Consider the following 26,431-nt stretch of genomic DNA (forward strand, 5'->3'; position numbering starts at 1 on the left):
AGCTCAGCTTAGTACAGCAAATTTTTTTTCTTTTTCATAGCATCAGATTTGGAAACTCTCATCGGTAGAGGTTAAAAGATGATGATTCACATAAGCTAAGAATTCTTTTGGCTGAAATAATGAGCAGGGGTAGATTCAAATTCCTCTGCTTTAAATAAATTGTGCTAGGACCAAATGTCACACTTACCATATTTTATCTAATGTTTCATTAAGAGGATAAACTAGTATTAGACAATTTGTTTCAGCTTTATGTTAGCAAATATAGTACATTATCATCTCTTTTGATCCTGCTATATAGTGGATTGCTGAGGTTAATTTTGAGGAAAAGAGTGTGATTACTGAAAGCATTCTCTGGTGCCTTTGGGACTCTTAACTTCCAGTCTGAACTGCTGCTTCTCACAGATTTAAAAGTTTATTGCCAAGGATTCATTCAAGATATATTCAGCCAACATAATAGTAAGTCCTAGAAGCAAACGTCGTGTGAATTGTGGTGAGTTGTGTTAGGCAAGTTGGAAGATTAAGACAGACAAGCTCCTTGCCTTCATGGAGCTTATGTTAGTAAGACACAAACACAAATCAGAATAAAATAAAGCATTACATGGTGAAGAGATAATTGAGTATTAAGCTTAGAAAGGCTGCTTGGGTGACTTGGTCACTTTCTGTTCATTTGATTCCTTCTCTGTTTACTTTATATTTTTTGTATGTAGGTCATATCCTTCTCTAGAATGTAAGCTTATTGGGGCTAGAATCTATTTTGGTGTGGAATTGTAGTCTCAGATCTAGCAGAATGCCTTGCACATCAGAGAATGTCAGCTTTGGAAGAGATCTTAGACTAGGAGTTTAATCTTTTTGTGTGTTAGGAACTGCTTTGTCAGTCTGGTGAAACCTATTGACTTCATCTTATGTCCAAGTGCATAAAATAAGATTACAAAAAAAAAAAAACCTAGTTGTATTGAAATAGTTTTTGAAATATTGAAACACAAAAATTCAGAGATAACAGATTAACAATACCCTTCCTGGGGCAGCTAGATGCTACAGTAGATAGATTATAAGCCCTGAATAGGAGGACCTGAGTTAAAATCTGGTAGGGGACACTTAACACTGCCTAGCTGTGTGACCCTGGGCAAGTCACGCAACTCCAATTGCTTCAGCAAAAAAAAAAAAAAAAAAAAAAAAAAAAAAAAAAAAATAGCCTTCCTTAGACCACAAACTATCAGGGAAAGAAGTTTTTTTTGTTTTTTTTGTTTTTTTTTTAATAGTTTTTATTTTATTTACTTGATATATGCATGGGTAATTTTACAACATTGACAATTGCCAAACCTTTTGTTCCAATTTTTCCCCTCCTTCCCCCCTCCCCATGGCAGGTTGACCAATACATGTTAAATATGTTAAAGTATAAATTAAATACAATATATGTATACATGTCCAAACAGTTGTTTTGCTGTATAAAAAGAATCAAACTTTGAAATAGTGTACAATTAGCCTGTGAAGGAAATCCAAAATGCAGGCGGACAAAATTAGAGGATTAGGAATTCTATATAGTGGTTCATAGTCATCTCCTAGAGTTCTTTTGCTGGGTATAGCTGGTTCAGTTCATTACTGCTCTATTGGAACTGATTTGGTTCATCTCATTGTTGAAAATGGCCACATCCATCAGAATTGATCATCATATAGTATTGTTGAAGTATACAACGATTTCCTGGTCCTGCTCATTTCACTCAGCACCAATTAATTTAAGTCTCTCTAGGCCTTTCTGAAATCATCCTGTTGATTATTTCTTACAGAACAATAATATTCCATAATATTCATATACCACAATTTATTCAGCGATTCTCCAATTGATGGACATCCACGTAGTTTCCAGTTTCTTGTCATTACAAAGAGGGCTGCCACAAACATTCTTGCACATATAGGTCCCTTTCCCTTCTTTAATATCTCTTTGGGATATAAGCCCAGTAGTAGCACTGCTGGATCAAAGGGTATGCCCAGTTTGATAACTTTTTGAGCATAGTTCCAAATTGCTCTTCAGAATGGCTGGATGTATTCACAATTCCACCAACAATGTATCAGTGTCCCTGTTTTCCCACATCCCCTCCAACATTGTGCATTATCTTTCCCTGTCATTCTAGCCAATCTGACAGGTGTATAGTGGTATTTACAGTCAATTCTCTATATATTTTGGAAATGAGGCCTTTACTGGAACCTTTGACTGTAAAAATGTTTTCCCAATTTGTTTCCCTTCTAATCTTATTTGCATTAATTTTTGTTTGTACAAAAGCTTTTCTATTTGATATAATCAAAGTTTTCTACTTTGTGATCAATAATGATCTCTACTTCTTCTTTGGACATAAATTCATTCCTCTTCAACAGGTCTGAGAGGTAAACTATCCTATGTTCCTCTAATTTATTTATAATCTCATTCTTTATGCCTAGGTCATGAACCTATTTTGACCTGACCTTGGTGTATGGTGTTAAGTGTGGGTCAATGCCTAGTTTCTACCATATTAATTTCCAATTTTCCCAGCAATTTTTGTCAAATATTAAGTTCTTATCCCAAAGGCTGGGATCCTTGGGTTTATCAAACACTAGTTATTGATTATTTTGTCCTTTGGAACTAACCTATTCCACGGATCAACTAGTCTATTTCTTAGCCAATATCAAATGGTTTTGCTAACTACTGCTTTATGATATAATGTTAGATCTGGTACAGCTAGGACACCTTCTTTTTTTTTTTTTTTTGCATTAATAGGAAGAATCTTAAAAACAATACTCTCAAATTCAAATAGAAGAGAGGGCCATCAATTTAAACTTTCTGCAGGCCATATAATGACTTAGTTTTAAAATGTAATGTTATCTGTGTTTTATTATATTTTTATTTATTTTGTTAAATATTTCCTAGTTGCATTTTAATCTAGTTCAGGCTGCTAGACAATGTGTTTAACACTTCAGCTGTAGAGCATGGAAACGGAAACAGAAACAGAGCAAGCATTTAAATATGTGTTGATTAAACTACTGAATTTTGACTTGGAAATTAATGTTGAGGGTAGAAACATGTAAAAAAGGTTGGGTTTGAGGAGATGGAGATGTTTCGTTTAGAAGTCATGCAGTTTAGTTTAATAAAGCTCTAGACTTGAGTCAGGAAGAAACTAAATTTGATTCTTGCTGTGACCTTGTGCAAATTCACTTAACTTTGGATTCAGTTTCTTTATCTGTAAAATGGGCATGATAATAGCATCTACCTGCCAATGTTGTTCTGTGGCAAAAGTGAAATAGTGTAAAATATGAAAAAGCACTTTGCAAACCCTAAAGGGCAATATAAATGTTAGCTCTTATCAATACTGTTAAAAAGAGGGAGGGAAGAACTTAGAGGAAGGAAGAACATGATAGCTTTCTTCAAGAATTTGAAGGTCAACATTGTAGAAGTAGTTGGTTGATTTGAGTCCTTTGTTTCTAGTGCAGTATATTATAAATAGTAAATGCTTAATAATGTTACTTAATAACAAAAAATAACTCATTTTTATAGCACCTTAAAGTTTACCATGCACTTTATTTACAGTAGCTCTATTATTATTCTCACTTGTAAAATGAAAAAACTAAGACAAGTAATATTCTATTGGGAGGTGAAAATGATGTTTAAAAAAATAAAATATCCTTAAAACATTCAAAAAAACCTGAAACTCAGAGACATTGAATGATTTTTCTATGCTTACATTTCTAGTAAAGTGTTGAAGTCTAATTCCCATGGTTCAAGACAAGTACTCTTTGCACTGCTTCTCACTAGGCTTCTTGAAGGAATAAATGACCTTTTCAGAAGGAAAATAAGCAATAGTTCCACATCTATTCTCATTCTCAAATACTTCATTTAAAAGCTACATCCTGAATTCTGAGCAATAGTTTAAACACTAGTCTGATTTTTTTTTCCCCTTAAACATAAACTCTTTCTCTTATTGCTTAGATAGGAAATAAGCCAGTATCCTGGTTCCACCCAGTATTAGTGTAGGACACTAACTGGCCTTAGGCTTAGGCCTTCTTCCTGTACACTGAGCTTACTTGAGCATTCAGGAATTTTTGATTTCTGATTTCATCAGTATGGATACTGCCTTTCACAAGCCCTTTACCATTTAGTATATGGTATATGCTGAATTACTATGGCTGCTGAATTTATCATCCTGTGGTCATTTTGGTGAAGAGCCCCTCCACTCTTAAATTATTCCATCTTGGAAAAACGCTGCAAAAGCATGTACCTTCAAGAACTCAAATTCACCTGCATTCAACAATAGGGTATTGGAGCAGGATTTTAACTAAACATGAAAAAATGTGCAAAAGTACATTTTTTTTAAGGCATTGAAGGTTTCTCTTTATTGAAAAGAATAAGGGACCTATATGACTTAAAAGAAAAATAGCTCTTTTGCCTGTGCTATTTCTTTTTAATAGGTGTGTCATGTACTCAAGCCATTAGATTGTAATGAAATAATGACTAAGATGAAATAAAATTGTACTTGAATTTAATTTCTCTCCATCCTTAATTTATTGGGAATTTTTTTTATTAATTTAAAAACATGGCTTAAATTTTCACATGCTTTTACTTTTCTTCCCCATAAGAAAGAAAAAAGCATTTGGATAAGAGCTGTCCAAATTTTGAAATGGGAAAGGGGGAATGATGCCAACTTTGCTCTCTAGCTTAGTTTCTATTACAGGAAAATAAATTGTGATTATTGTAAATGATAGTTCAGAGATTATGAGACATTCTTTGAATTTCTGGAGAAGATCCCATACCATAACAACCTGGTCTAGCCTCCAAAACTATTACGAAAGACTGGGGGAAGGTAAAAGCCAGGTTTTTTTTTTTTTTTTTTACCTGATTTTGTTTAAAATGTCTTCATTTGACTTTTACTAATAATTGTGGGCTGCAATAAGACTAGACTCTAGGAAAGATACAAAGATAATAAGACCCACTTTATATTAAGGGCATTAGCACATTCCAAATTCTTTTATTCTCAGATTATACTATCATTCAGAATCAAGATTGTGACACTTCATTTTCATGTCTGGAAGAACACGACATATTCTGCTCTCTGTTCCTGCCAGATAAATCTATATTGCTTTCCTGTCATGACTCACAAATGATTCTTAGTTTCTGTCCCAAACTGATACTATACTGATAGGCATAACTTGATTTTTTAAAGACAGAATTCAGCATGGCTTAAAGAAGCAGAGACCAGATGATAGAAGAACCAAGGATTCTCCTGAAAGATTTGTGATCCTTGATTTGAATTTGGAAGAGATCTAATAGATTTTCTAGTCCAACCCCATCATTTGCAGATGAGGGAAATGAGGCCCAGAGTTTAAATAACTTGCCTATACTCACAAAGGCAGTAAGTGGCAGAGTGGTTTTATATGTGAATTTCAGCCAGCAGATACTAGGTCATTTTTCTATGGCCTCAGAAACAGGTTTCTTAACTGAGTAATGTTTTCCCTATGCTTGTATTTAATAGTTCCTGGTAAAATTATAAAACATCTTAAAAGAAAGGTTAATGAACATTTAGAAAAAGAAGCATTGGGTACATGGAACCATCAAGACTTCATCTCAAACTAACTTTACTTCCTTTTTTAAATGAGGTTATCAAATTGACAGATTAGAGGCATTCTGAATATATTTTAATTAGATTTTAGCCTAATTTGATAAAGTCTTTCATACTCCTTAGAGGAGCTAAAAGGAAAGTATGATTTTGCAACTCTTTAAATGGCTGAATGCAAAAAATTGTTTATGGGTCATTATCAGCCTGAAATGAATAATAGCAAAACTTGGTGATCTTTTCTTGATCCTCTTTTCTTTTCTGAACATTTTCAACAATGATTTAAAGATATAGATGATATATACTTGTCAAATTTACAGATGACACAAAATTGCCCTTTGTGGCTAAACTCCTTGAAAAGGTCTACAATTAGGTGCTTCTATTTTCTCTCTTCTCTCTTAATTTTAATAATGTGGCTCCCCCAACAGCAAGAGATACAAAGAGAAATTCCATTCAAAATAACGGTCGATAGTATAAAATATTTGGGAATATATCTACCAAAGGAGAGTCAGGAATTATATGAGCAAAATTACAAAACACTTGCCACAAAAATAAAGTCAGATTTAAATAATTGGAAAGACATTCAGTGCTCTTGGATAGGCCGAGCGAATATAATTAAGATTACAATATTCCTTAAACTAATCTATTTATTTAGTGCTATACCAATCAGACTTCCAAGAAACTATTTAAATAACCTAGAAAAAATAACAACAGAATTCATATGGAACAACAAAAGGTCGAGAATTTCAAGGGAAGTAATGAAAAAAAAAATTAAGGGAAGGTGGTCTAGCTGTACCTGATCTAGAACTATATTATAAAGCAACAGTCACCAAAACCATTTGGTATTGGCTAAGAAATAGACTAGTTGATCAGTGGCATAGGTTAGGTTCACAGGGCAAGATAGTGAATAAAAATATCAATCTAGTGTTTGACAAACCCAAAGATCCCAAATTTTGGGATAAGAATTCATTATTTGACAAAAACTGCTGGGAAAACTGGAAATTAGTATGGCAGAAACTAGGCATGGACCCACATTTAACACCACATACTAAGATTAGATCAAAATGGGTCCAAGATTTAGGCATAAAGAACGAAATCATAAATAAATTGGAGGAACATGGGATGGTTTACCTCAGACTTGTGGAGGAGGAAGGAGTTTGTGTCCAAGGGAGAACTAGAGACCATTATTGATCACAAAATAGAAAATTTTGATTACACCAAATTAAAAAGTTTCTGCACAAACAAAACTAATGCAAACAAGATTAGAAGGGAAGTAACAAATTGGGAAAACATTTTTACAGTTAAAGGTTCTGATAAAGGCCTCATCTCCAAAATATACAGAGAATTGACTTTAATTTATAAGAAATCAAGCCATTCTCCAATTGATAAATGGTCAAAGGATATGAACAGACAATTTTCAGATGATGAAATTAAAACTATTTCCGCTCATATGAAAGAGTGTTCCAAATCACTATTGATCAGAGAAATGCAAATTAAGACAACTCGATATCATTACACACCTGTCAGATTGGCTAAGATGACAGGAACAAATAACGATGAATATTGGAGGGGCTGTGGGAAAACTGGGACACTGATGCATTGTTGGTGGAGTTGTGAAAGAATCCAACCATTCTGGAGAGCAATCTGGAATTATGCCAAAAAAAGTTATCATACTGTGCATACCCTTTGACCCAGCCATACTACTACTGGGCTTATATCCCAAGGAAATACTAAAGAAGGGAAAGGGACCTGTATGTGCCAAAATGTTTGTGGCAGCCCTTTTCATAGTGGCTAGAAGCTGGAAGATGAATGGATGTCCATCAATTGGAGAATGGTTGGGTAAATTATGGTATATGAATGTTATGGAATATTATTGTTCTGTAAGAAATGACCACCAGGAGAAATACAGAGAGACTTGGAGAGACTTACATCAACTGATGCTGAGTGAAACGAGCAGAACCAGAAGATCATTATACACTTCAACAATGATACTGTACGAGGATGTATGCTGATGGAAGTGGGATATCTTCAACATAGATAGAGAAGAGCTAATCCAATTCCAATTGATTAATGATGGACAGAATCAGCTACATCCAGAAAAGGAACACTGGGAAATGACTATAAACTGTTATTTTTACCTTCTGAATCCAATTCTTCCTGTGCAACAAGAAATTCAGTTCTACACACATATATTGTTTCTAGAATATACTGTAATATATTTAACATGTATAAGACTGCCTGCCATCTGGGGGAGGGGGTTAGGGGAGGAAGGGAAAAAATCTGAATAGAAGTAAGTGCAAGGGATAATGTTGTAAAAAAAATTACCCATGCATATGTACTGTCAAAAAAAAAAAGTTATAATTATAAAATTAAATAAAAATTATTTAAAAGTGCCTAAATAATGTGGCTCCCTACCTCATAATATTACTGAAATTGCTCTCTCCAAAGTTGCCAGTGATCACTTAATTGACAAATCTAATGGCCTTTTTTTCTTAATCCTCATTCTTAACTTTTCTACAACCTTTGACGTCTCTCCTTGATACTCTTCTTTAAGTTTTTGAAACACTCAGGGGGAAGGAAAGTAGGAATTACCCTATTTGGGGGATGAGAGGAGGAAAAGATAGATTCTGAGGGTTATTGACTAATGAACTTGATTTTCATTCCTGAAATATTATAGAATTGTAATAATTTGTGACAATTTAGTATAAGTAGTGATAGCTCTGGTAACCATAGGAATACTGTAGTACCTATCCCAAAGGACAACAGTGATATGTTGTATACAAAGTTTTTCACAAACTTGAAACCATTTTATAAATGATTTGATTGGTCAATCAGGAGAATGACATATACATCATGGATCTAGATTTCAGCAAAATACTTTATAGTGTATCTCGTTTTAACCTTTGTGATATAGGAGTTCACTAAAAGTGACTCTACTCTCTCACCAATTCTTTCTGCTTGCTGTTACTTTAGCCAGAATCTACTGGAAAACCTCTGGGGCTTCCTTTTTTAAGCCCTTATCTTGGGTGTGGCCTCCTTGTTAGGCCTTATCATTCTGTTTTTTCCATTGCACTGCCCTGCAGAATGGACAGTTCCATCTTCTCTGATTGTAGTGATCCTTCCCCTCTCTTTTTCTTCAGGCTAGCTTTTTAAAAATGCTTTTTTGTTTACCTTGCCAGCCTGACCTATTTTGCACTTTAGCCTTCTTGACACTATTTTGACATGGCAGCTAGGTAACACAGTGGATAGAACATGGAGAACATGTGAAGTCAGGAAGTTTTAAACCAACTTCAGATACATAAAAACTATGTGAGCCTGGCCAAGTCATTTAAACCTCTTTCAGTCTCAGTTTGCTCATCTATAAAATAGAGATAACACCACCACGTATTTTAACAGGATTCATTTTAAAGCTTAAATGAAATAATATATAAAAAAATACTTTAGAAACTTTTAAAAGTCACAAATTATGGTGTTATTTTTCCTTGCTTACATCTTTTAAACATCTTTAAAAATCTTTTAATTGTTGGTGAGTTTCTTATGTATTCATATAATTATCTTTATAAGTATCTTCAAAATGTCCTTCTGCATTGGAAATAATTCTTTTTGTGTCTCCACAGTTTTATTCTTGAGTTATCCATTCTTCTATGGGTTTACTTTCCTTTCTGAATTTTAGTCCATGTGATCCTTAGTATCCTTTCTTGTATATATATTAGGGACAATTTTCCTGGCATGGTAAATATAGCACCATGCATGATGTCAGAAAGACTTGAGTTCAAATCCCACCTCAGACATTAGTTGTGTGATATCCTGAACAAGAGTCTGTTTCCCTCAATTTCCTAATTTGTAAAATGTGGATAAAAATATCATCTACTTTCTGGCATTTGTAAGGATCAAGAGATATAATTGTAGTTATGAATTGTTTCAAGTAGGTTTTTTAGTTGATTCTCTAGAGTTTTTTAGGAATACTATCATATCATTTGCAAAGAATGATAATTTGTTTTCCTTATCACCTACTCCAATTCCTTTAATCTCTTTTTCTTCTCTTATTGTCAAAGCTAACATTTCTAATACAATATTGAATAGTAATAGTGATAGTGGGCAACCATGACCCTGATCTTATTGGGAATGGTTGAGAAATATAATTATAAAGCATTTAGCACAGTGACTGGATTATAATTAATTGCTATATATATAAATGTTATTGCTATTGTTATTTTTACATATTATTAATGACCTATATCTGCATAATGATGTAAAGATGAATACTTCTTAACATGTATGACTGAGCAAAATTCTGTATCCGTCTTCTACCCTGCAAGTGACTAACCAAATTTGTAATCCTTGCTCATATGTAAATACTAAGTAATTGCTTGTATTTGCTGAGTGAGTAAGGAAATATATTGGCTCTGACCTTTGGAGTCATATATAATAGAAAATTTAGGAAAAGGAGAAAAACTTAGAAAGCACTAGTTTACTAATTTCTATTTTCTTTTTCCCTTTACTTCAGTGTGGTGTCCCTTTTCAAGAAGATGATGTCATTGTACTTAATGGCAATAAAGAGGATGTAGATGTATTAAAGAAGAGAATGGAAGACAGACGACTCAAAATGAAATTGGAAAAGGTAATATACTTTGTTCTCTCTCCAGCATATATGCCAGTTTGCTTATCTTTAATGGTTTTAAATGTCTTCTTGGTAGCTGAATAATCATAAATGTATTTTTAATGAGGATAAATACAATTTACATTCTTCTTAATAACTGTTAAGAGCATCTTGATCAAAGTCTTTATAATTTCCACTCTAATCTAGTACAATTAAAGAACATTGATCAGTTATCCAATTCAGGGGTTTAGAATTACTGAATTGCTATTCATTAGTTTCACTTCAGGTTCAGCTGTATTAGCCAGTGTGCCATAATAAATTGAGGGTCAGAATTGCTTTCAGGAAGATATGAGTTCAAATCCAGACTTTCTTGTTAACTTTGTGACCCTGAGTAAATCACTGATCCTTTGCCTGCTGTTGGAAACTCCTGGAGAATTTCTTTTTATCTGCTAAATCTGCACTGTTGAAAGAATTCCAACCCTAGGTTCACAGATCCTTTAATATTCACAGAAGTTAGTATGTTCTGTGAAAGGAACAGAGGACAACAATGAACTATTGCATGCAGCAGAGCTTTTCACAAACTTGAAAGCATTTTATATATGTTATGTTATATTGACAACAAATCATGGAATGCAAATTTAAAAATTTAAGATGTAGGGGATAAAATATTGGACTTGGAATATATGATTTTGAATCTCCCCTTGGATATTTACTTTTTAATGTACAGTAGGATAGCTAACTGATCCAGTGGATAGAGTGCCAGGCCTCCGGAAGTTTGTCTTCCTGCGTTCAATTCTAGTCCTAGACACTTCCTAGTTTAATTGTGTGACCTTGGGCAAATTAAATTAACTCTGTTTGCCTTAGTTTCCACATCTGTAAAATGAGGTGGAGAAGAAAATGATGAAACATTTCAGTATCTTTGCGAAGAAAAACTCAAATTGGGGTTCACAAGGAATTGGACAGAACTGAAAACTCAATAGGACATTTATTTCTCATCTGTAAAATGAAGGGTTAAATTAGATGGCTAGTAAGATTTTACATCTGAACACAGTTAATTCTTGTCATTTGAGATTGCTAATTCTATAAAGTCTCTGTGAACACTGAATTAGCAAATGCTGAACCATTGTTCACAAAATGTGAAAAACATGGCACTAAATACAGAAAAGGTCGTTTATTTACAGTGAGAACTGAAAGAAGCGAAATTGCCTTGACTTCACTTCAGGTAGATGATTCAAATTTTTTCACTGTTTGTGCATGTCCCCATAACTGCAAAAGCATTGCGGGCATTGGATTTGGGAATACAAAACAAATTTCAGTGAACAGACAAATTTGCAAATGTGGAATCCACAGATCGTACGAATTGACGTCATGTGGTTTAATAAACTCCAGATCTTTCCCCTGAACTTTGTGCTGCAGTAAATGTCAGTCAACAAGAGAGAAGGTTTGGACTGAGTACAGGAAACTGGTCAGGAAGACCTGGATTTTAATCCTGCCTCAGACACTGATTGGCTAATAAGACCTTGGTTGAATTTATTCATCTATAAAATGGAGATAATAGAGACATCTATTCTGCAGGATTATTATGAGCATCAAATGACCTTACATCTATAAAACTTTTCACAAACCTTAACATCTATATAAATGTATGAACTATTAAATTTATATAGATATGTCAATATACTCTTGTTTGAATGAGCATCCATTTGACCCACTTTTTTTTTGCATCAGAGTGAAAGTGTTCACAATATAGTAAAATTTGGTGACTCTTTGAATAGAAAAGGTCAGGTCTGGACCACAATGGAACATAAGACTTCAGAATGAACAAAAATTATTAGATAAAAGTAAAACAGACTTGATAAGCAAAAGATACAAACAGTTCAATTCAGAAATATTCCAGGAGTGCCTACTACATTCAAATCCTGCACTAGGATGACACAAAAGTTTGACTGGAAAAAGTGGTGGTTTAGTGGACTGCCAGCTCATTATGAGTCATCACTATGATGTGGTAACCAAAGAAGCATTAAGAGACCCAGCATCAGGGAAGTAGGAGGTGAGAACTGTTCAGTGCTTTGTTTCCCTAGACTATATCTAGAATATTTTGTTTGATTCTGGACTCACATTTTAGGAAGATATTGATTAGCTGTAGAGAATACAAAGAAGGCCACTCAAGATAGTAAAGGGCTTTGAGTTTGTCATAGAAAGATTAGTTGGAGAAATTAGAGATGCTTAACCTTAATTCAAAAGTGTATGTGACAACTGTATTAAGATGTTTTAAGGGCCTTTACATAGAAAAAGAATTAGATTTTTTAGGTCTTAAATGGTAGAAGCAATGGTTGGAAATTCCCTAGAGACACACTTCCTAATAATTAAGAGGGGGTCAGAACTAGAATGAGCTGCCTCAAGAGGTAGAGGTAGTAGGCCTCGACCACTTATACCCCATTGGAGAATTTTAAGCAGAAGATGAATGACCCTTTGTTAAGTATGTTATTGTGGGAGGGAGGAGTCATTTGGAGGATGGACTAGGTACCTTCTGAGGTTTTTTTCCAGCTTTGAAATTCTGTAGTAATTCTCTGACTCAGACCTGGAGAATATACTAAAGCAAGACAATATAGTCCCTGCCCTCCCAAAGTTTGCTTTCATCTGGGTTGAAGGACAAAACCTGTGCCCAAGTAGGCAAATACTAGTTATATACAAAGCAAAATATTAATTTCAGGTGGAAGATAGTCTACCATAAATGAAAGGATCAGGAAAGATCTCATTTTGTGAGGTTGCTTCTGAACTGTGATTTGAGGAAAGCTATGGTTCTATGAACTTGGGGGTAAGGTACAGGTAAAATTAATGACATGAGAGAGGAACTGTACAAAGTCCCAGATACAGGAATGAATGTTGTATAAGAAGAGCAGTTAGTAGGACAGTTTGATTGTAATAGAATACAAAGAGAGGCAATAAATGAAATACAACTAAAAAGGTAGGTGGGAATCAGATTGTGGAAGACCAGGCTAAGAATTTGATATTTTTATCTCAGTAATAGGAAACCATCAAAAACTGGTGGGAAGACAATGGATGGTGGAGTAACATGATCAAACTTCTTTTTTTTTTTTTTTTTTTAAGAATACCTATTTAGCAGTTGTTTGGAAAATTGTTTCAAAAGGGAATGGATGAAAAACAGGAAGCCTAATTAGGAGGCTTATTCATGCAGGTGAGAGTTACAAAACTTGAACTGTAGATATAAAACTCTCAGAGTAGAGAAAAAGGGATAAGACCAAGAAATGTGTAAAAAGAAATGTTGGAAGCTGGTGGTGCAGTAGATACAGTGCCTTGTCTGTAATCTGGAAGGACTGAGTTCAAATTTGGCCTCAAACATGTACTAACTGACCATGCTCAAGCCATTTCACCTCGTTGTATAGTTACAAAACTTAACCTGCAGCAGTTGTTGTGAGATTCATATATGTGTAAAGTGTTTTAGCACATTGTCTGACACATAGGTAGGCATTTCTATAAATGATATCTATTAAGATAAAGATGGTGGTAGTGATAACAGAAATTATGTCTTGTTGGCTAATTAGATATAGAAATTGAGGGTAATTTGGGGAGAAGATCAAGGATGTCTTCAGAGTTGAGAACATGGGTAACTAGAAAAATAATGGTTTCCTTAATAGAAAGGGGAAAATTAGAGAAGAAAACCATTATTGGAAAGATGAGTGAGTTTTTGTTGAGTTTGAGATGCATACAAGGCATCTGGAGATATCCAATAGTCAGTAATATTGTCCAGGGAAGATGTTAAACCTGGATATACAGATTTGGGAGTTATCTACATAGAAATGGTAATTTAACCCCTGGAAGCTGATGAGACCATATTCATTATATATTTAAACCTAGAAGGAATTTTAGGGATTACCAAATCAATTCAATTCAACCTATTTTTCAGGCCCAGCAAGGTTCTTGGAATGCAAAGAAAAATTCAACTGTTGCCTTTCTAATTAGAGAGATATGTGAAGGAAGAGAAGAGGACCCAAAGTAGAGTCTTGAAAAATACATTTAACCCACCCACATGAAAGAGCTCTTGGGATATTTTCTTTTTTTTACACAAATGATTTGCTAAAGCTGTTGTGTAAAACAACAGTTCTCCAGGTGTGGACTAGGATACCTTAGGCAGCCCCATGGTCTGTAAGATCAAAATTGTTTCCATAATTCTAAGATATTTTCATTTCCAATGTGATAAATATTTATAAATATAATCGCCATAAACATATGTTTTTGGGAAGGAGGGACTCTTCACTAATTTTTAAGAGGATAAAGGAGTTCTGAGTCCAAAGAGTTTAAGGAACTCCTGGTGGAGAGCACAGCCAATATCACTGACTGGTGATCATATATTCATTTTTTTTCTTAACTAATACTTTATTTTACCAGATGCAATGAAAATTTCATAAAAGTCACCACCATTTCAAAATAGAGAGCAATTTATCAGGTTATATTTATGAATATATAGAGAAAGCATGAACAGTAGAAAATTTTGAAGATACTTTTAACTTTTAAAAATGAGCACTTTATTTAGCCATGTTTGTTTTTGCAAAGAAATCACTTTATCAAAGTGTTTAAAGCTTATTATTTTAAAGAAAACCAGAGAATGACAGTGTTGCTAAGTGCCAATGAAAATGATAGTTTTGCTTTTTTTTTTTTTCTTCCTTAGTCTTTTTTATTGTAAGAGTTTACTTTCTAAGAGATCCACTGGGAAATGTAGGTAGTAGCAAAAGACAAGAAAAATATTTTTAAATCCACTGAAATTAATGTACAATTCTATTAGCAGCTCAGAGATTCTTTATAATGTCACCTTATGATAATGTTAGAGGATGCCATGTTTAGGAAATGGTCTCAACTTGAAGTGAATATTGCTGATGAGGTTCTGGTGATCAATGTTATGCAGATAGCAAATAGCAGGGAACTGGATTTTAAACCTTAGTTCCCTGAGCCTGTGAAACCTGTTCCTTAACTCCAGGGCTTTTTCTACCATACCATATGCTGCTTATATGAAAAGGGACAGAAGTAGTTTAAAAACAACAAAAATGTTTGAATTTACAGTGTAGTGTGATTTATGTGAGCAGGAACTTAAAAAAAATTAGGGAACTTTCATTTAACAATGACTCTCCTTTTTGTATCTTTTTGTTTGTTTTGTTTTTTAATTTTTGCTGTTGATGGTACCTGGTGGATTGAGAGCTCCTGAAATGCCCTATAATGTCTCTTTATCACCACCTGCTGGATGCCAATGAAATAGTACTTAATTCTAGTGATTCCTAGTTCTGTAGAATGGTAGTACCTAGATGGCTCTGGAGGGGAAAATAAGGCAGATGACCTTACACAGCTCTCCCTCACTTAAAATGGCATCCATCACCTCCATGATATCATGGTCTTCTTTGAGAAGGAAGGACAAATAACAGCATGATAAGCCCTAGAAGGGATATAAAGATATTTTGATCCAACTCCTTTAATTATAGGGAATTTTACAGAGAACTAAAATCCAGAGAGATCAGATAGTCTGATTCCCCAGCCAGCTAGTCAAAGAACTAGGATTAGAACTCAGGGGGCCTCATTCATAAGCTAATGTTCATTCCAATATTTAAACCTTTACAAGTTTTATATTGCTACATACTGAGTTTGTTTTTGTTTTGAAAGGAGTGTTTAGGAGTTACATTCTTGTGGAATTTGATGGTAAATTAACTGAGTTCACTGATTTAAAGTGATTCTTTAGCTTGGGGACTTCCATGTTTATTCTAAATGTCTTTGAAGAATATCTTAATTCTAAAACTATCCCGAGTATTCTGCTAGCTTTTTAGCAAACACTCTAATTTCAATAGGAATGTCATGTTGGGAATATTCATTGCTTGCCTGTCTTGTCATTTCTCTTTTGGATGCCTTTGTATATTTTGTTCGCCATAGGTCTGGAACTGTCTTCCCCTTCCCCATTCGAAATCTTTATGTTCAATGCCTACCTAGAATCCAATTTCTCCTTGAAGTCTTCCCTGATGATTTAGAGAATAGCAGAGTAGTACAGTAGAAAACACTAGATTTGGAATTAGGAGGGGATGAGTTTCACTGTCTATTTTGTCATTTTTTTTACTTAGTATCTTTGCCCTGAGCAAGTCATTTAATCTTTCCAGACCTAAATGCTTATATCTATTAAATGAAGGGTTTGAACTAGAGGGTTTTTTTCAATGGAAAATAATATGATTACAGTGAGGTGATTTAGGCCAATTACAATAGACTTGTGATAGAGAGAGCCATCTACATCCAGAGAGGACTATAGGGATTGAATGTGGATCATAATATAGTATTTTCACCTCTTATTTTCTAGCATATTTTTTTTCTCTTTGATCTGATTTTTCTTATGCAGCATGATATAGAAATAGATTGAGAAGAATTGTACATGTTTAATTTATATTGGATTGCTTGCTACGTAGGGAAGGGAGAGAGAAAATTTTGTAACAGGGTTTTGTAAGGGTGAATATTGAAAACTATCTTTGCATATATTTTGAAAAATTAAAAACTTATTAAAATAATAATTTGGGGATCTTACTTTTTGCTAGAGAAAGAGCAGGGAGGTTTTTTGGTATCAGCATACTCACAAATAATCATACTACAAGCTAGGGTAACGATGTAGTATAGCCTAAATCCAGACCAAGTGTTCTAGGCAAGTTTTAGTTGAGAGGATACTTCCAAGAAAATATAATAGTTCAGGCTTTGATGCACTTTATTGTAATTTCAGTTGTAGTTATTTGGGTTTTGGTTGTCTCCCATTCCCTAGTAAATTCTAAACTCCTAGAGGACAGGGATTGTGATATTGTCTCATCTTTGTATCCCCACTTCCTCATATAGTGCATTAAATATAATGAAGGGATTAATAAACATGGACTTAACAATGATTTTATTCTTTCAGCATATTTTTAAGAGTATTAAGTATTTAAGAGTATTTAAAGGTAAAATGAATGATACTTTATCAGAATTTTGGTATATTTTAGTAGGAGAAGCCCTAGAGTAGATCAGAACCCCATTGAGATTCTGCTACTTGCTTACTGCTAAACTAGATAATAACCTTGAGAAATTACAACCACAGTCTTTGAATCTCTGTTTACTTATTAAATGAAAGATTAAAGGGCGTCTATGATAATCTTCATCCCCTAAAATCCTGTGATCCTTGTGAATTAATTGAATCTCAGAGGTGTACCTTAAGGGAACAAATTTACTGTATAAAGCACATTAACCTGATCAATAGACTTAAATCTATTTCAAATTCACATTTGTGACACTATGCTTCTTTCTTGCTGTTTTAAATATAATCTCACATTTCATTCTCTCCCCCTTTCCCCCCTCCCTGCCTTTTCTTTTTTTAATTGCCAGAAATTCAAGAAGCCCAAGGCCGTAGAATCAGCTTCTAAGTCAGATGTCACCAAAGGTAATATTTTAATATACCTTCATTATGCTAAAAAACTACTTTCTCTGCCCTCTCCCCTTCCTAATTTCATTCTCTAATTCTTTTACAGACTCTCCAGGACCATCAAAAGTTAAGGGTTTAAAATATGAAGAAACAAGCTTAAATTCTAAAGAGAAGAAACTCATTTCTAGTCAGAAAACTGCAGGTTTGTTCCTCTAGAGAAAATAATTATTAATTTAGGGTAGGGTTCTTAACCTAGAGGCTTTTAACTTTTAATACACACACACACACACACACACACTCACCGTTTTCAATATGGTTGATTTACTTCATAATACTAAGTCTTTTACTTTATGCAACTTAAAAAATTCTGAGGAGGAGCCAGCCAAAGAGGTAGAAATTATACTCTGGTTTAAGGGGAAATTAGAAACACACATTATTTTTGCCCCACTGTCTTATTGCTTAATAGAGTAGCCAAATAAGAGAACTTGAAATTGGTTCTCTTAATATTGATTTATGTTGATTATGTTTCCTATTTCGTTTAGGATAAATAAAAGTAACTGAATGAGATACTGACTCAGGACTTGGACAAATTTCTTCAAGATTGTTAGCCATTTTACCATTGTTACTCATTTTATAGATGAGGCAAATCAAGTTAAGTAATTTACTTGCCCAGAACCAAACAGTGAGAGTCAATCAAGCATTCAATCCAGGTCCTTCATACTGACTCCAAATACAGTGCTTTTTGCAATGGATTCTTTATTTTATAAGGGAAAAAAATGTTTGTTTTCTCGATGTAAAACATGTGAAAAAGTATAAAATAAAATTATATTAATGAATCTGTCATTAAAATATCATTTAATAGAAATTCCCTTTTATTGACTAAAGACAGGACTAAATTTCTTAGCTATGTCAATATTTGGAGAGCATATATGACTATGTCATCATTCATAATTTGTGATTCACATAATTTTTGTATTGATATAATTTATGGTTATTAGGAAGATAGGAAGAAATTGTATTTGAGCAGGTTGACATTTATGAGTAAATGCATCATGGAATGTTCTCTCTTAGTGGGATAAAGAATGTTAATTTGAAGTGCTAGAATTAAAACTCATGCCTTTTTTTTTCTTTTGGGTTTTCTAGGAACAAATGGAAATTCTTCAGGAAAAATCAGTAAATCATCTTCTGGAACCACTAAGAGATCCATAGCAGACAGTGAAGAATCAGAGGCCTACAAATCTATTTTTACAACGCACAGCTCAGCCAAACGCTCGAAGGAAGAATCTTCCAATTGGGTTACTCACACATCATATTGCTTCTAAAGTACTATTCTGTATGATTGCAGCTTTTCTTCCCTAAAGAAGAATAGTTTTCACATAGACTAGCCATTGTAATCTGATACTATCTGGTTTGTTATATTTTGAAAAGTGTTTACAAACTTGCCCTTGTCTGTTTGAAGTTTAATAGTTATAATTATTGAGTATGTAGGAAAAATGGTAGATGCTCGGATAATTGAAAATTTAAATATTCTCCAAGCTTATTTTTTGGAGAATATTAACACTGTTAAAACATTAAATGCTTAAAGGAGATTTTTATTTCATCTTGACTTTTGAAGTTTTAATTTAAATCAAAATAATTAAAATTTAACAATATGCTTTTTCATTTTAAACTTCAAATACAGTTTAAGTTCAAATAAAATATATACTAATAATGAAACTGTCCTTTATTTGTCTTGATTTTGTGTCCACCAATAAAGTAGACCTGAACAGTGGAGAAAGAATATCTGTTAGGATGTCTCAAGGGCATTTCTAAAGAGGTCATGCCTTTAACTTCAGCTATAAAGGGAGTCAGAAAGTTGTATTGCTCTAAAGTAATTAGGAAAAATAAAAATGTCTTTGATCTGTGACTTTAAAGATAGAGGGAATATAGTTTGATACTGATATTCTGTATATAAAATGCAGCTGGGGTGAAAGGTCAAATAAGATGAAAAGAACTGTCTTTTAATGAGCTAACGTAATGGGTGGCAATGTCTTAGGACATTGGGATCATCTAAATCAGATTAGTGTAATCAAATGAAGAGCCCCCTATTACTTAGATATATCTCTGCCTCTCAAGGTCTTAATTCTTAGTTTCAGTTTTGATGTTCAACACTACTTTTTCATATAAGAAATTTTTTTCTATAAAAGCATTTTCATACACTAAATTTTCCCATTAATATGGTTCATTGCATGTTTCCATTCAAAGACACTATGTCCTCTTTTTTCATTTTATGGTTGTTTCAGAAGAAGTTGGCTAATATTTTGATTGATACATAGATATAAGTTCCAATAGAACACAGTTTTCTTAAGGGTAATACCATAATTTGTCCCAAACTGACATGGTCATTTTGTAATTATTACATACCTAAAGTTGAATGGAATCATCTGTCATAAGCTGTTTTAGCAACACTGTGCCTATGCTATGCAGAGCAAAAGATAATCAGGAAATGAGCTAAAAACATGGGGAGATAAGTACAAAACTGACTGTAGCCAGTATTGTGCTCTTATATAATCACATTGTCTTTCTCCTTAAATGAGAGAGTTGAATTCAAATGATTACTATTATTTTTTCTAATTCTTAAAAGTACACAATTCTATAGTAGAAGGGAGGATGCTCCTGGAGCCCAAAGATCACATAATTTGTGGAATAAGGGAAAGTATTAATGGAAGAGGGGAGAATGTTGAGAAGAATCTTGAAGGACGCATAAGATTACAGCAAGTAGAGTTGTTGGGAGAGAACAGTCTAGTGGAATGTCATGTTCAGTAGCAAGAAGATGAAAGAAATTCTGGAGTGTTTATAATAAGAGCATTCCAAGCATTTGCAGTATAGGGAAATAAGAGGAAAGGCAGGAAAGCCAGGTCTGTGCCACTTTATGGAGGACACATTATGAATGGCTTTACAGCTCCTTTGGTTAGGTAATCTTTGAATGACTCTCTCTTACTCCTTCATGTTGTAGAAGTGCCACTCCATAGGCTTGATTGAAGGAGAAAGAGAAATGAAAGCAGGAGAGAATAGTCAGGAGGATGTTTACAAGATTTCAGTCTCATTCAACAAACATTTGTGAAGCACCAATAAGCTAAGAACTTGGCAACCCAAGACAAAAATGAAATTTCCTGTCCTCAAGAAGCTTTTGTACTAGAGTCAAGAAATGATAAGCAGGCTGGTTTCTGGAAAGACTCACATGAACTGATGCTAAATGAAGTGAGTAGAACCAAGAGAATATTGTACCCAGTAACAAGATTATATGATCAGCTGTGATGGACGTGGCTCTTTTCAACAATGATGTGATTCAAGGCAATTCCAGTACAGCTGTAGATGGAGAGCACCATCTGCACCCAGAAAACTATGGAAATAATGTGGATTACAGCATAGTAATTTTCACTTTGTTGTTTGTTTCCTTTTTTTTTTAACTTTTTTTTAATAGCAGCTTTTTATTTCAAAACACATGCAAAGAGTTTTTTCAACATTCACCCTTGTAAAACCTTGTGTTGCAACAATTCCCACCTCTCATCTCTCCTAGTCAGCAAGTAATTCATGCAGCATGATAAAATGTGGAAATATGTATAAAAGAATTTAACCTATATTAGATTACTTGCTATCTAGGGAGTGGGAGTACGGAGAAAAATTTGGAGCACAAGGTTTTGCAAGAGTGAATATTGAAAATTATCTTTGCATGTATTTTGAAAAAAAAAAAACAAAGTAAAATAGCTTGGGGGGGGAGAGAGGGGGAAAACTTTTAAGTCCTGAATTGAGCTAGTGACTGTGAAGAGGAGGAGACAGATAAGACACATTCCAGAAACAGATCTAAAATCATTGTATTTCATTCCAAGTAAAATTCCTGAAAAGAATCCTTAATCAGAACCTAAGCTTTTATTAAATGAATACATCTTTAAATATTGTTTTATCTTCTCTAGACTCAGTTCTTCAATATTCACCAATGGGCTAACATTTGTTTTACTCCTTTGGATTCCTATTCTTTTAAGTAAAAGTTCTTATTTTTATGTAAAAGTGAAAAGAAAATAGTTTATGTAATAAGCATAATTTCCTTGTTGTTGACTCTGTAAATAGATATTTGCCAATACTGAAAATTCTGAAATTGAGTAAATTTTAATTTTGTTTTATGAAATCCACTGCTACTTCCTTTCCCTCATGGAGCAGCATATATCTCTTGCCTAAAAATAGGCAAGACATCCCATCATTTCCCAGCTCCTTTATGAAGCCTTCCTTTATACAATCTTATTTTCTCCATGAAGTCTCCCTGACTTCATGAATATCACAAGTATTCTTGTTTACACATAGATTGACTTAGATCTTCTCAGAAACTTCTCTTAGTTCTGAGATTATTCTATTGATTGCTCCGTAATTTGTTTTCCTTCTGTTAATTCTTATACCACTTTATCATCAGCCTCAAGCAATATTGTCCTGATAATGCCTTACCTTGTACTGCTAGTCATTTTTTAATGTGTGTGTCTGTGCCCACATTGCATGTGCACACGCTCACATCATTCCCTGTTTTCCAAACCAGATGGTATAGAATATTCCTTGCTTCAAGATACACATTGGTATATGACTCCATATATAACTAGAATGTTTGGTCTTATGTAAAGTTTAAAAAAAAAGTTTGCAATCTATGATAAAGACATTCCTAGAACTCAATTATTTATATGGGAAGCTGTATTTGGAATCAAGGCTGTAGGACATGGGCAATATAAAGAAGGAAGAAGGAAGTAGATTCCCCATCAGATTAATATAGCTCTATCTTTCTTGCTTGCCTCTCTCTTTAAGCCCTTCTCTCTGGCCTGGTGGGATTGGTCATTATACACACACTTCCCCCGCCCCCCTATCCTCTGAACAGCTGTGATGTATTCTGGTGATTCAGACAGTTGGTGATGTCACAAAAGACTCAGACAACAACTTGGCTTTCAGGTTCCCAGATGCCTGGGGAAACACACTCACCATGAGCAAATACTCGCCCCTCTCTGCTCATCATGCATATGCTGAGATGCTTTTTGTTCTTCCTGCTATGCACTACTTTAGGATATGCCTTTATGTTCTCTTCTCTGAGAGAGAAAGCCAAAGAACCTGCCGGTGATGTGCCTTGCGGAGGCCACTTTCGGATAAGGCAGAATCTATCTGACCAGGCCAAAGGCTGGCTTGGGAGCAAATGGATCTGGCTGTTGTTTGTTGGACTGCTCTATGCTGTAGTAAGATTCCGAGGGGAAGGTGACAAAAATAAGGTGAGGATCCAGTTCTGAATGGAAGAGAAGTATTGGATTGCCTTTACATTTTGTCACATGTTTGTGTGAGTTTGATCAGGCTTTATTTTCAATATAGATGTCAGAAGAGGTAAATGTCAGTGGAAATGGAAGATAACTGTGTCGAGGAAATCATTGGATTAAAAAATAACTATGTCAGAAAGAGAACCTGACCAAACAGATTTAGAACTCACAGTGGGAATCAGCTTATTAAATGAGCCCTTTTAAACTTCTCTAAGCTTGACAACATAAGGAAACATCATTTCTTTTGTGATTAATTGGCAGAAAGTATCCAAAGGCCTTGTTCTGAAGCTAACTCAGAAAAAAAAAAAAATTTACACAAGCAGATTTAAATACACAAACTCTTCAGATTGGATTTTTCTTCAGATGATAGGCATTAACAAGGCAGGAAAATTAAAGCATTAGCTTTTTTGGATGAAAATTGGCTCATCTATTTGAATACAGCTATGTTTTTCCTACTACTAACAACATGAAAATAATTCTATAATTAATTTCTATAATATACATTTATCATTTTATAGTACAGTATGATTCTGTAATATTTAGGTTATCCTGCCATCTGGGGGGAGGGCAGGGAATGGCAGCTAGTGTGTTTTAAATTATACTTTGACAAGAACCATCATTTTAGATTGAAACCCACTCCTCCTTTCCCAACCCCAAGTATGTGACTCAATCATTTTTTTTGACAGGATAAGGACCCAAACAGTGGAAACTGTTTGTACCGACCTCTACAAAAGAAAAATCAGAATGCTGCCCCTAACAAAGACTATGCACTGAATACCTTAACCCAACTGGAGATGGATCTGGTGACATTTGTGTCTAAAGTGCGAAGTCTCAAAGTGGCCATGGCAACTGGTAATTCCCTCAAGCTTCCAGACTCAGAGGTCCCTTCAGATCCACACAACAATATTACGATATATGAAATATGGGGAGAAGATGATTCTGACTAGATTGGTTTGGATGTAAGAGAGAGAAAAAAAGTCAAATGATTGACAAACACTATACAAACTAATAAACTATTCCCAAGAAAATAATTCCCTCATTTCATACATTTTTTACTATTTTAAAAACTTGAACTTCTCTGTCATGTGAGACTGATTACTTTAGGTTTTATTTTTATTTAAATGGGGAATTATGCTAGTAGTCAACACATTCTCCCCATGGGAGACTTCCTCCTTGGCCATCATGCAAAATTATTTTTTTTCTGTTTTAATTGGGTCTGAGGAATTACTGGAAAAAGTTGTAGTAAGGGCAAAATTTTTTTCATATAAACTTTTTTTCTTCTCTAATTACAAAAATATATGGTCATTGAAGAGTATTATTTCTTTTCCAATGTTATATATCTTAGAAATGTGGATTTTGATACAGATGCCTAAATAAAGAGCTTTTTATGTTCTCTAAGGAAATTGTATTAAAGTTGGGCAAAAGTCAAATACAAGTTTTGGAATGTATGACCCTACTGAATGTGTCATGAAGCTATAATTCTTTGTATCATTCCTAAAAGTCTGAATGTCAGATTAGATGAAAATTCTCTTTCCTGCCCCTTGTCTTTTAATGTTGGTGTAAAGAATTTCTTAGGAGTAGATTTTATAAGCATGAAAACTTCAGCATTTAGAGAGACATCATTTTCTCCTTTGTGTTTCATGTTATGAAAGCTAAAGTAGATTTCCATCCAAGTCAGTAGTTATCAAATGTGTATTTGTTTATAAATACCTGATACAAGAACCTTAATAAAGTTAACATGATTTCAGAATATTTGGATGGTTAAAGTTGTTTCTACACTGAAGTAAAATACAGCCACATTTTCTGTCAGTAGAATATAAATGATTAGCCTCTGTAATATTGAATGTCATAAACACCATTAAAAAAATATGGTTGTAAACTGTTAAGAGGAGCAACAAACAGTAACGGTTTTGAAAATTTGGGGAAATTTTGGTAAAGTGTATATACAATAGTCCTCTGATTAGGAAAAGTAAAGCATTTTTTGCATTAGTAAAGAGAATTTGATGCTGATTCAATTCACAACTACCCTTTGTATGCTTTCTATTATACACAAAAATGAGGAATGTAGTTTGATGTATGCTACCTGAAAATTTAGATTTACAATGTTGGTGTATTGTAGCTCCATACCATTCTGGTTCCAAAATTGTTATCCAGAAAAGCCTTGTGATTAGACCAGCTAATATTTGTGTTTTATAATTAGTAATGCCTGTTAGGGTGACACAATGTATGGAGTGCCAGACCCGAAGTCAGAGCCAAGTTCAAATTTTACCTCAGACAGTTACTTATGTGGCCCTGGACAAGTCACTTATGCCTGTTTGCTTCATCCCTCATCTATAAAATGAACCAAGAAAACCCCAATTGGGATCATGAAGTATTGGACATGACTGAAACAACTGAACAAGGTTAGATTGGCAGTAAAAGGGAAATAAAATTGTTTTGATAGAAAATGCATTCCAAATTCCAAACATATTTCATTATAAGAGCTTATTTTTGAGTGGTGGGACTTTCTGGATTATTTATAAAATCTAGATTCTTTAGCAATAAGACTAAAAATTCTCATGTTTATATATAATTGGAATTTTAAAAATTAAGTATCAGCTGTCTTTTACAGTAGTATCTGTGTCCCCTTTAATAAGTGATGTGTTCTGAGAAATGGGTTCCTTATTGGTTTGTCCAGAAATTGCTTTGCTACCTGGGACATGAAGAGAATTCCCATTGTTTTAGGTCTTTTCAAGTGTTGCAAATCTGACCCCTTTAAATATTGATTTAATTGTAGGAAAACAGCAGATGTGTGACTAGATTGTTGAGAATGTCTTTCTAGTGTTTGCCTTAAATTGGATCTGAGTAGATAAGTCTCTAGATGTTACACTAAATGTGTAATGTCCTTTCAGAGAATTTATCAGACTGATTTTTTTTTTTTTGGTCATATTCTCTCCATGTTGGTGGAGATGAAGATATTATTCAAGTGAAAATCAATCTTTTTGTTCTTTTGGTGTTAATTTACCCCAGGTAAATTGATTGTAATGAGGATCAAGAATCTAGTCCACTGTCATGTCAAGATTTCATTTGAAATTCATGTAATAACAAAAACATAGGCATTTCTAGAATATGAAGTGTTAAGGGATAATCAATGTCTTAAGTTCACTGAAGTTAAAGTTGGAACCCAAGCCAAGTTTATCTTGGGTAAATTACTTTTCTGGGCCCTTAGGTTCCTCATATGTTTAAATGGCGACCATAATGTTGCCTACCTCATAGGATTTCTTGGTAAGACTAAATAAAATGATGCATATGAGGTACCTGACACTTTAATAACACTTTTTAAAAGTCTATTTCCAGCTGTTTCTCTAGATTTCTTAATGGGATTTATTAACCACTCCAGTATTGATATGTTTTTATTCTATCTTACTGAAATATTATTGCTGCTTTAGGAAGTTATAAAATCATGAGACACAATACACACACGAGTGCAAATAGTGCTATATTATTAACCTTAGATTACCATCTATAT

At 33.9% G+C, this 26,431-nt stretch overlaps 2 protein-coding genes across 2 annotated transcripts in view; both read left to right on the plus strand.

The window, feature by feature from the left end:
• Positions 1 to 19,321, plus strand: part of RTF2 (replication termination factor 2) — a 66,699-nt gene extending 47,378 nt beyond the window's left edge. Inside the window, exons 6-9 of the mRNA XM_074288664.1 lie at positions 10,084 to 10,197; positions 17,569 to 17,623; positions 17,712 to 17,807; positions 18,749 to 19,321. Coding sequence (XP_074144765.1) covers positions 10,084 to 10,197; positions 17,569 to 17,623; positions 17,712 to 17,807; positions 18,749 to 18,927 — 444 coding nt within the window. The 3' untranslated portion in view covers positions 18,928 to 19,321. The remainder of the gene's footprint in view (positions 1 to 10,083; positions 10,198 to 17,568; positions 17,624 to 17,711; positions 17,808 to 18,748) is intronic.
• A 2,333-nt stretch (positions 19,322 to 21,654) lies between these two features.
• On the plus strand, positions 21,655 to 24,673 carry LOC141555635 (protein FAM209-like). Its single transcript, XM_074288665.1, has 2 exons — positions 21,655 to 22,881; positions 23,610 to 24,673. The coding sequence occupies exons 1-2, from the start codon at positions 22,633 to 22,635 to the stop codon at positions 23,868 to 23,870; spliced, it is 510 nt and encodes a 169-aa protein (XP_074144766.1). The 5' UTR covers positions 21,655 to 22,632; the 3' UTR covers positions 23,871 to 24,673.
• Positions 24,674 to 26,431: the final 1,758 nt, after the last annotated feature.

This window comes from Sminthopsis crassicaudata, chromosome 2 (assembly GCF_048593235.1).
Source record: "Sminthopsis crassicaudata isolate SCR6 chromosome 2, ASM4859323v1, whole genome shotgun sequence".
NCBI lineage: Eukaryota > Metazoa > Chordata > Mammalia > Dasyuromorphia > Dasyuridae > Sminthopsis > Sminthopsis crassicaudata.

Bases quoted from the DNA above. Each gene is read 5' to 3' on its own strand.
- LOC141555635 (XM_074288665.1), top strand. From the start codon at position 22,633: ATGCATATGCTGAGATGCTTTTTGTTCTTCCTGCTATGCACTACTTTA. The intron at 22,882-23,609 runs GTGAGGATCCAG...TTTTTTTGACAG, and splicing joins GGGAAGGTGACAAAAATAAG to GATAAGGACCCAAACAGTGG.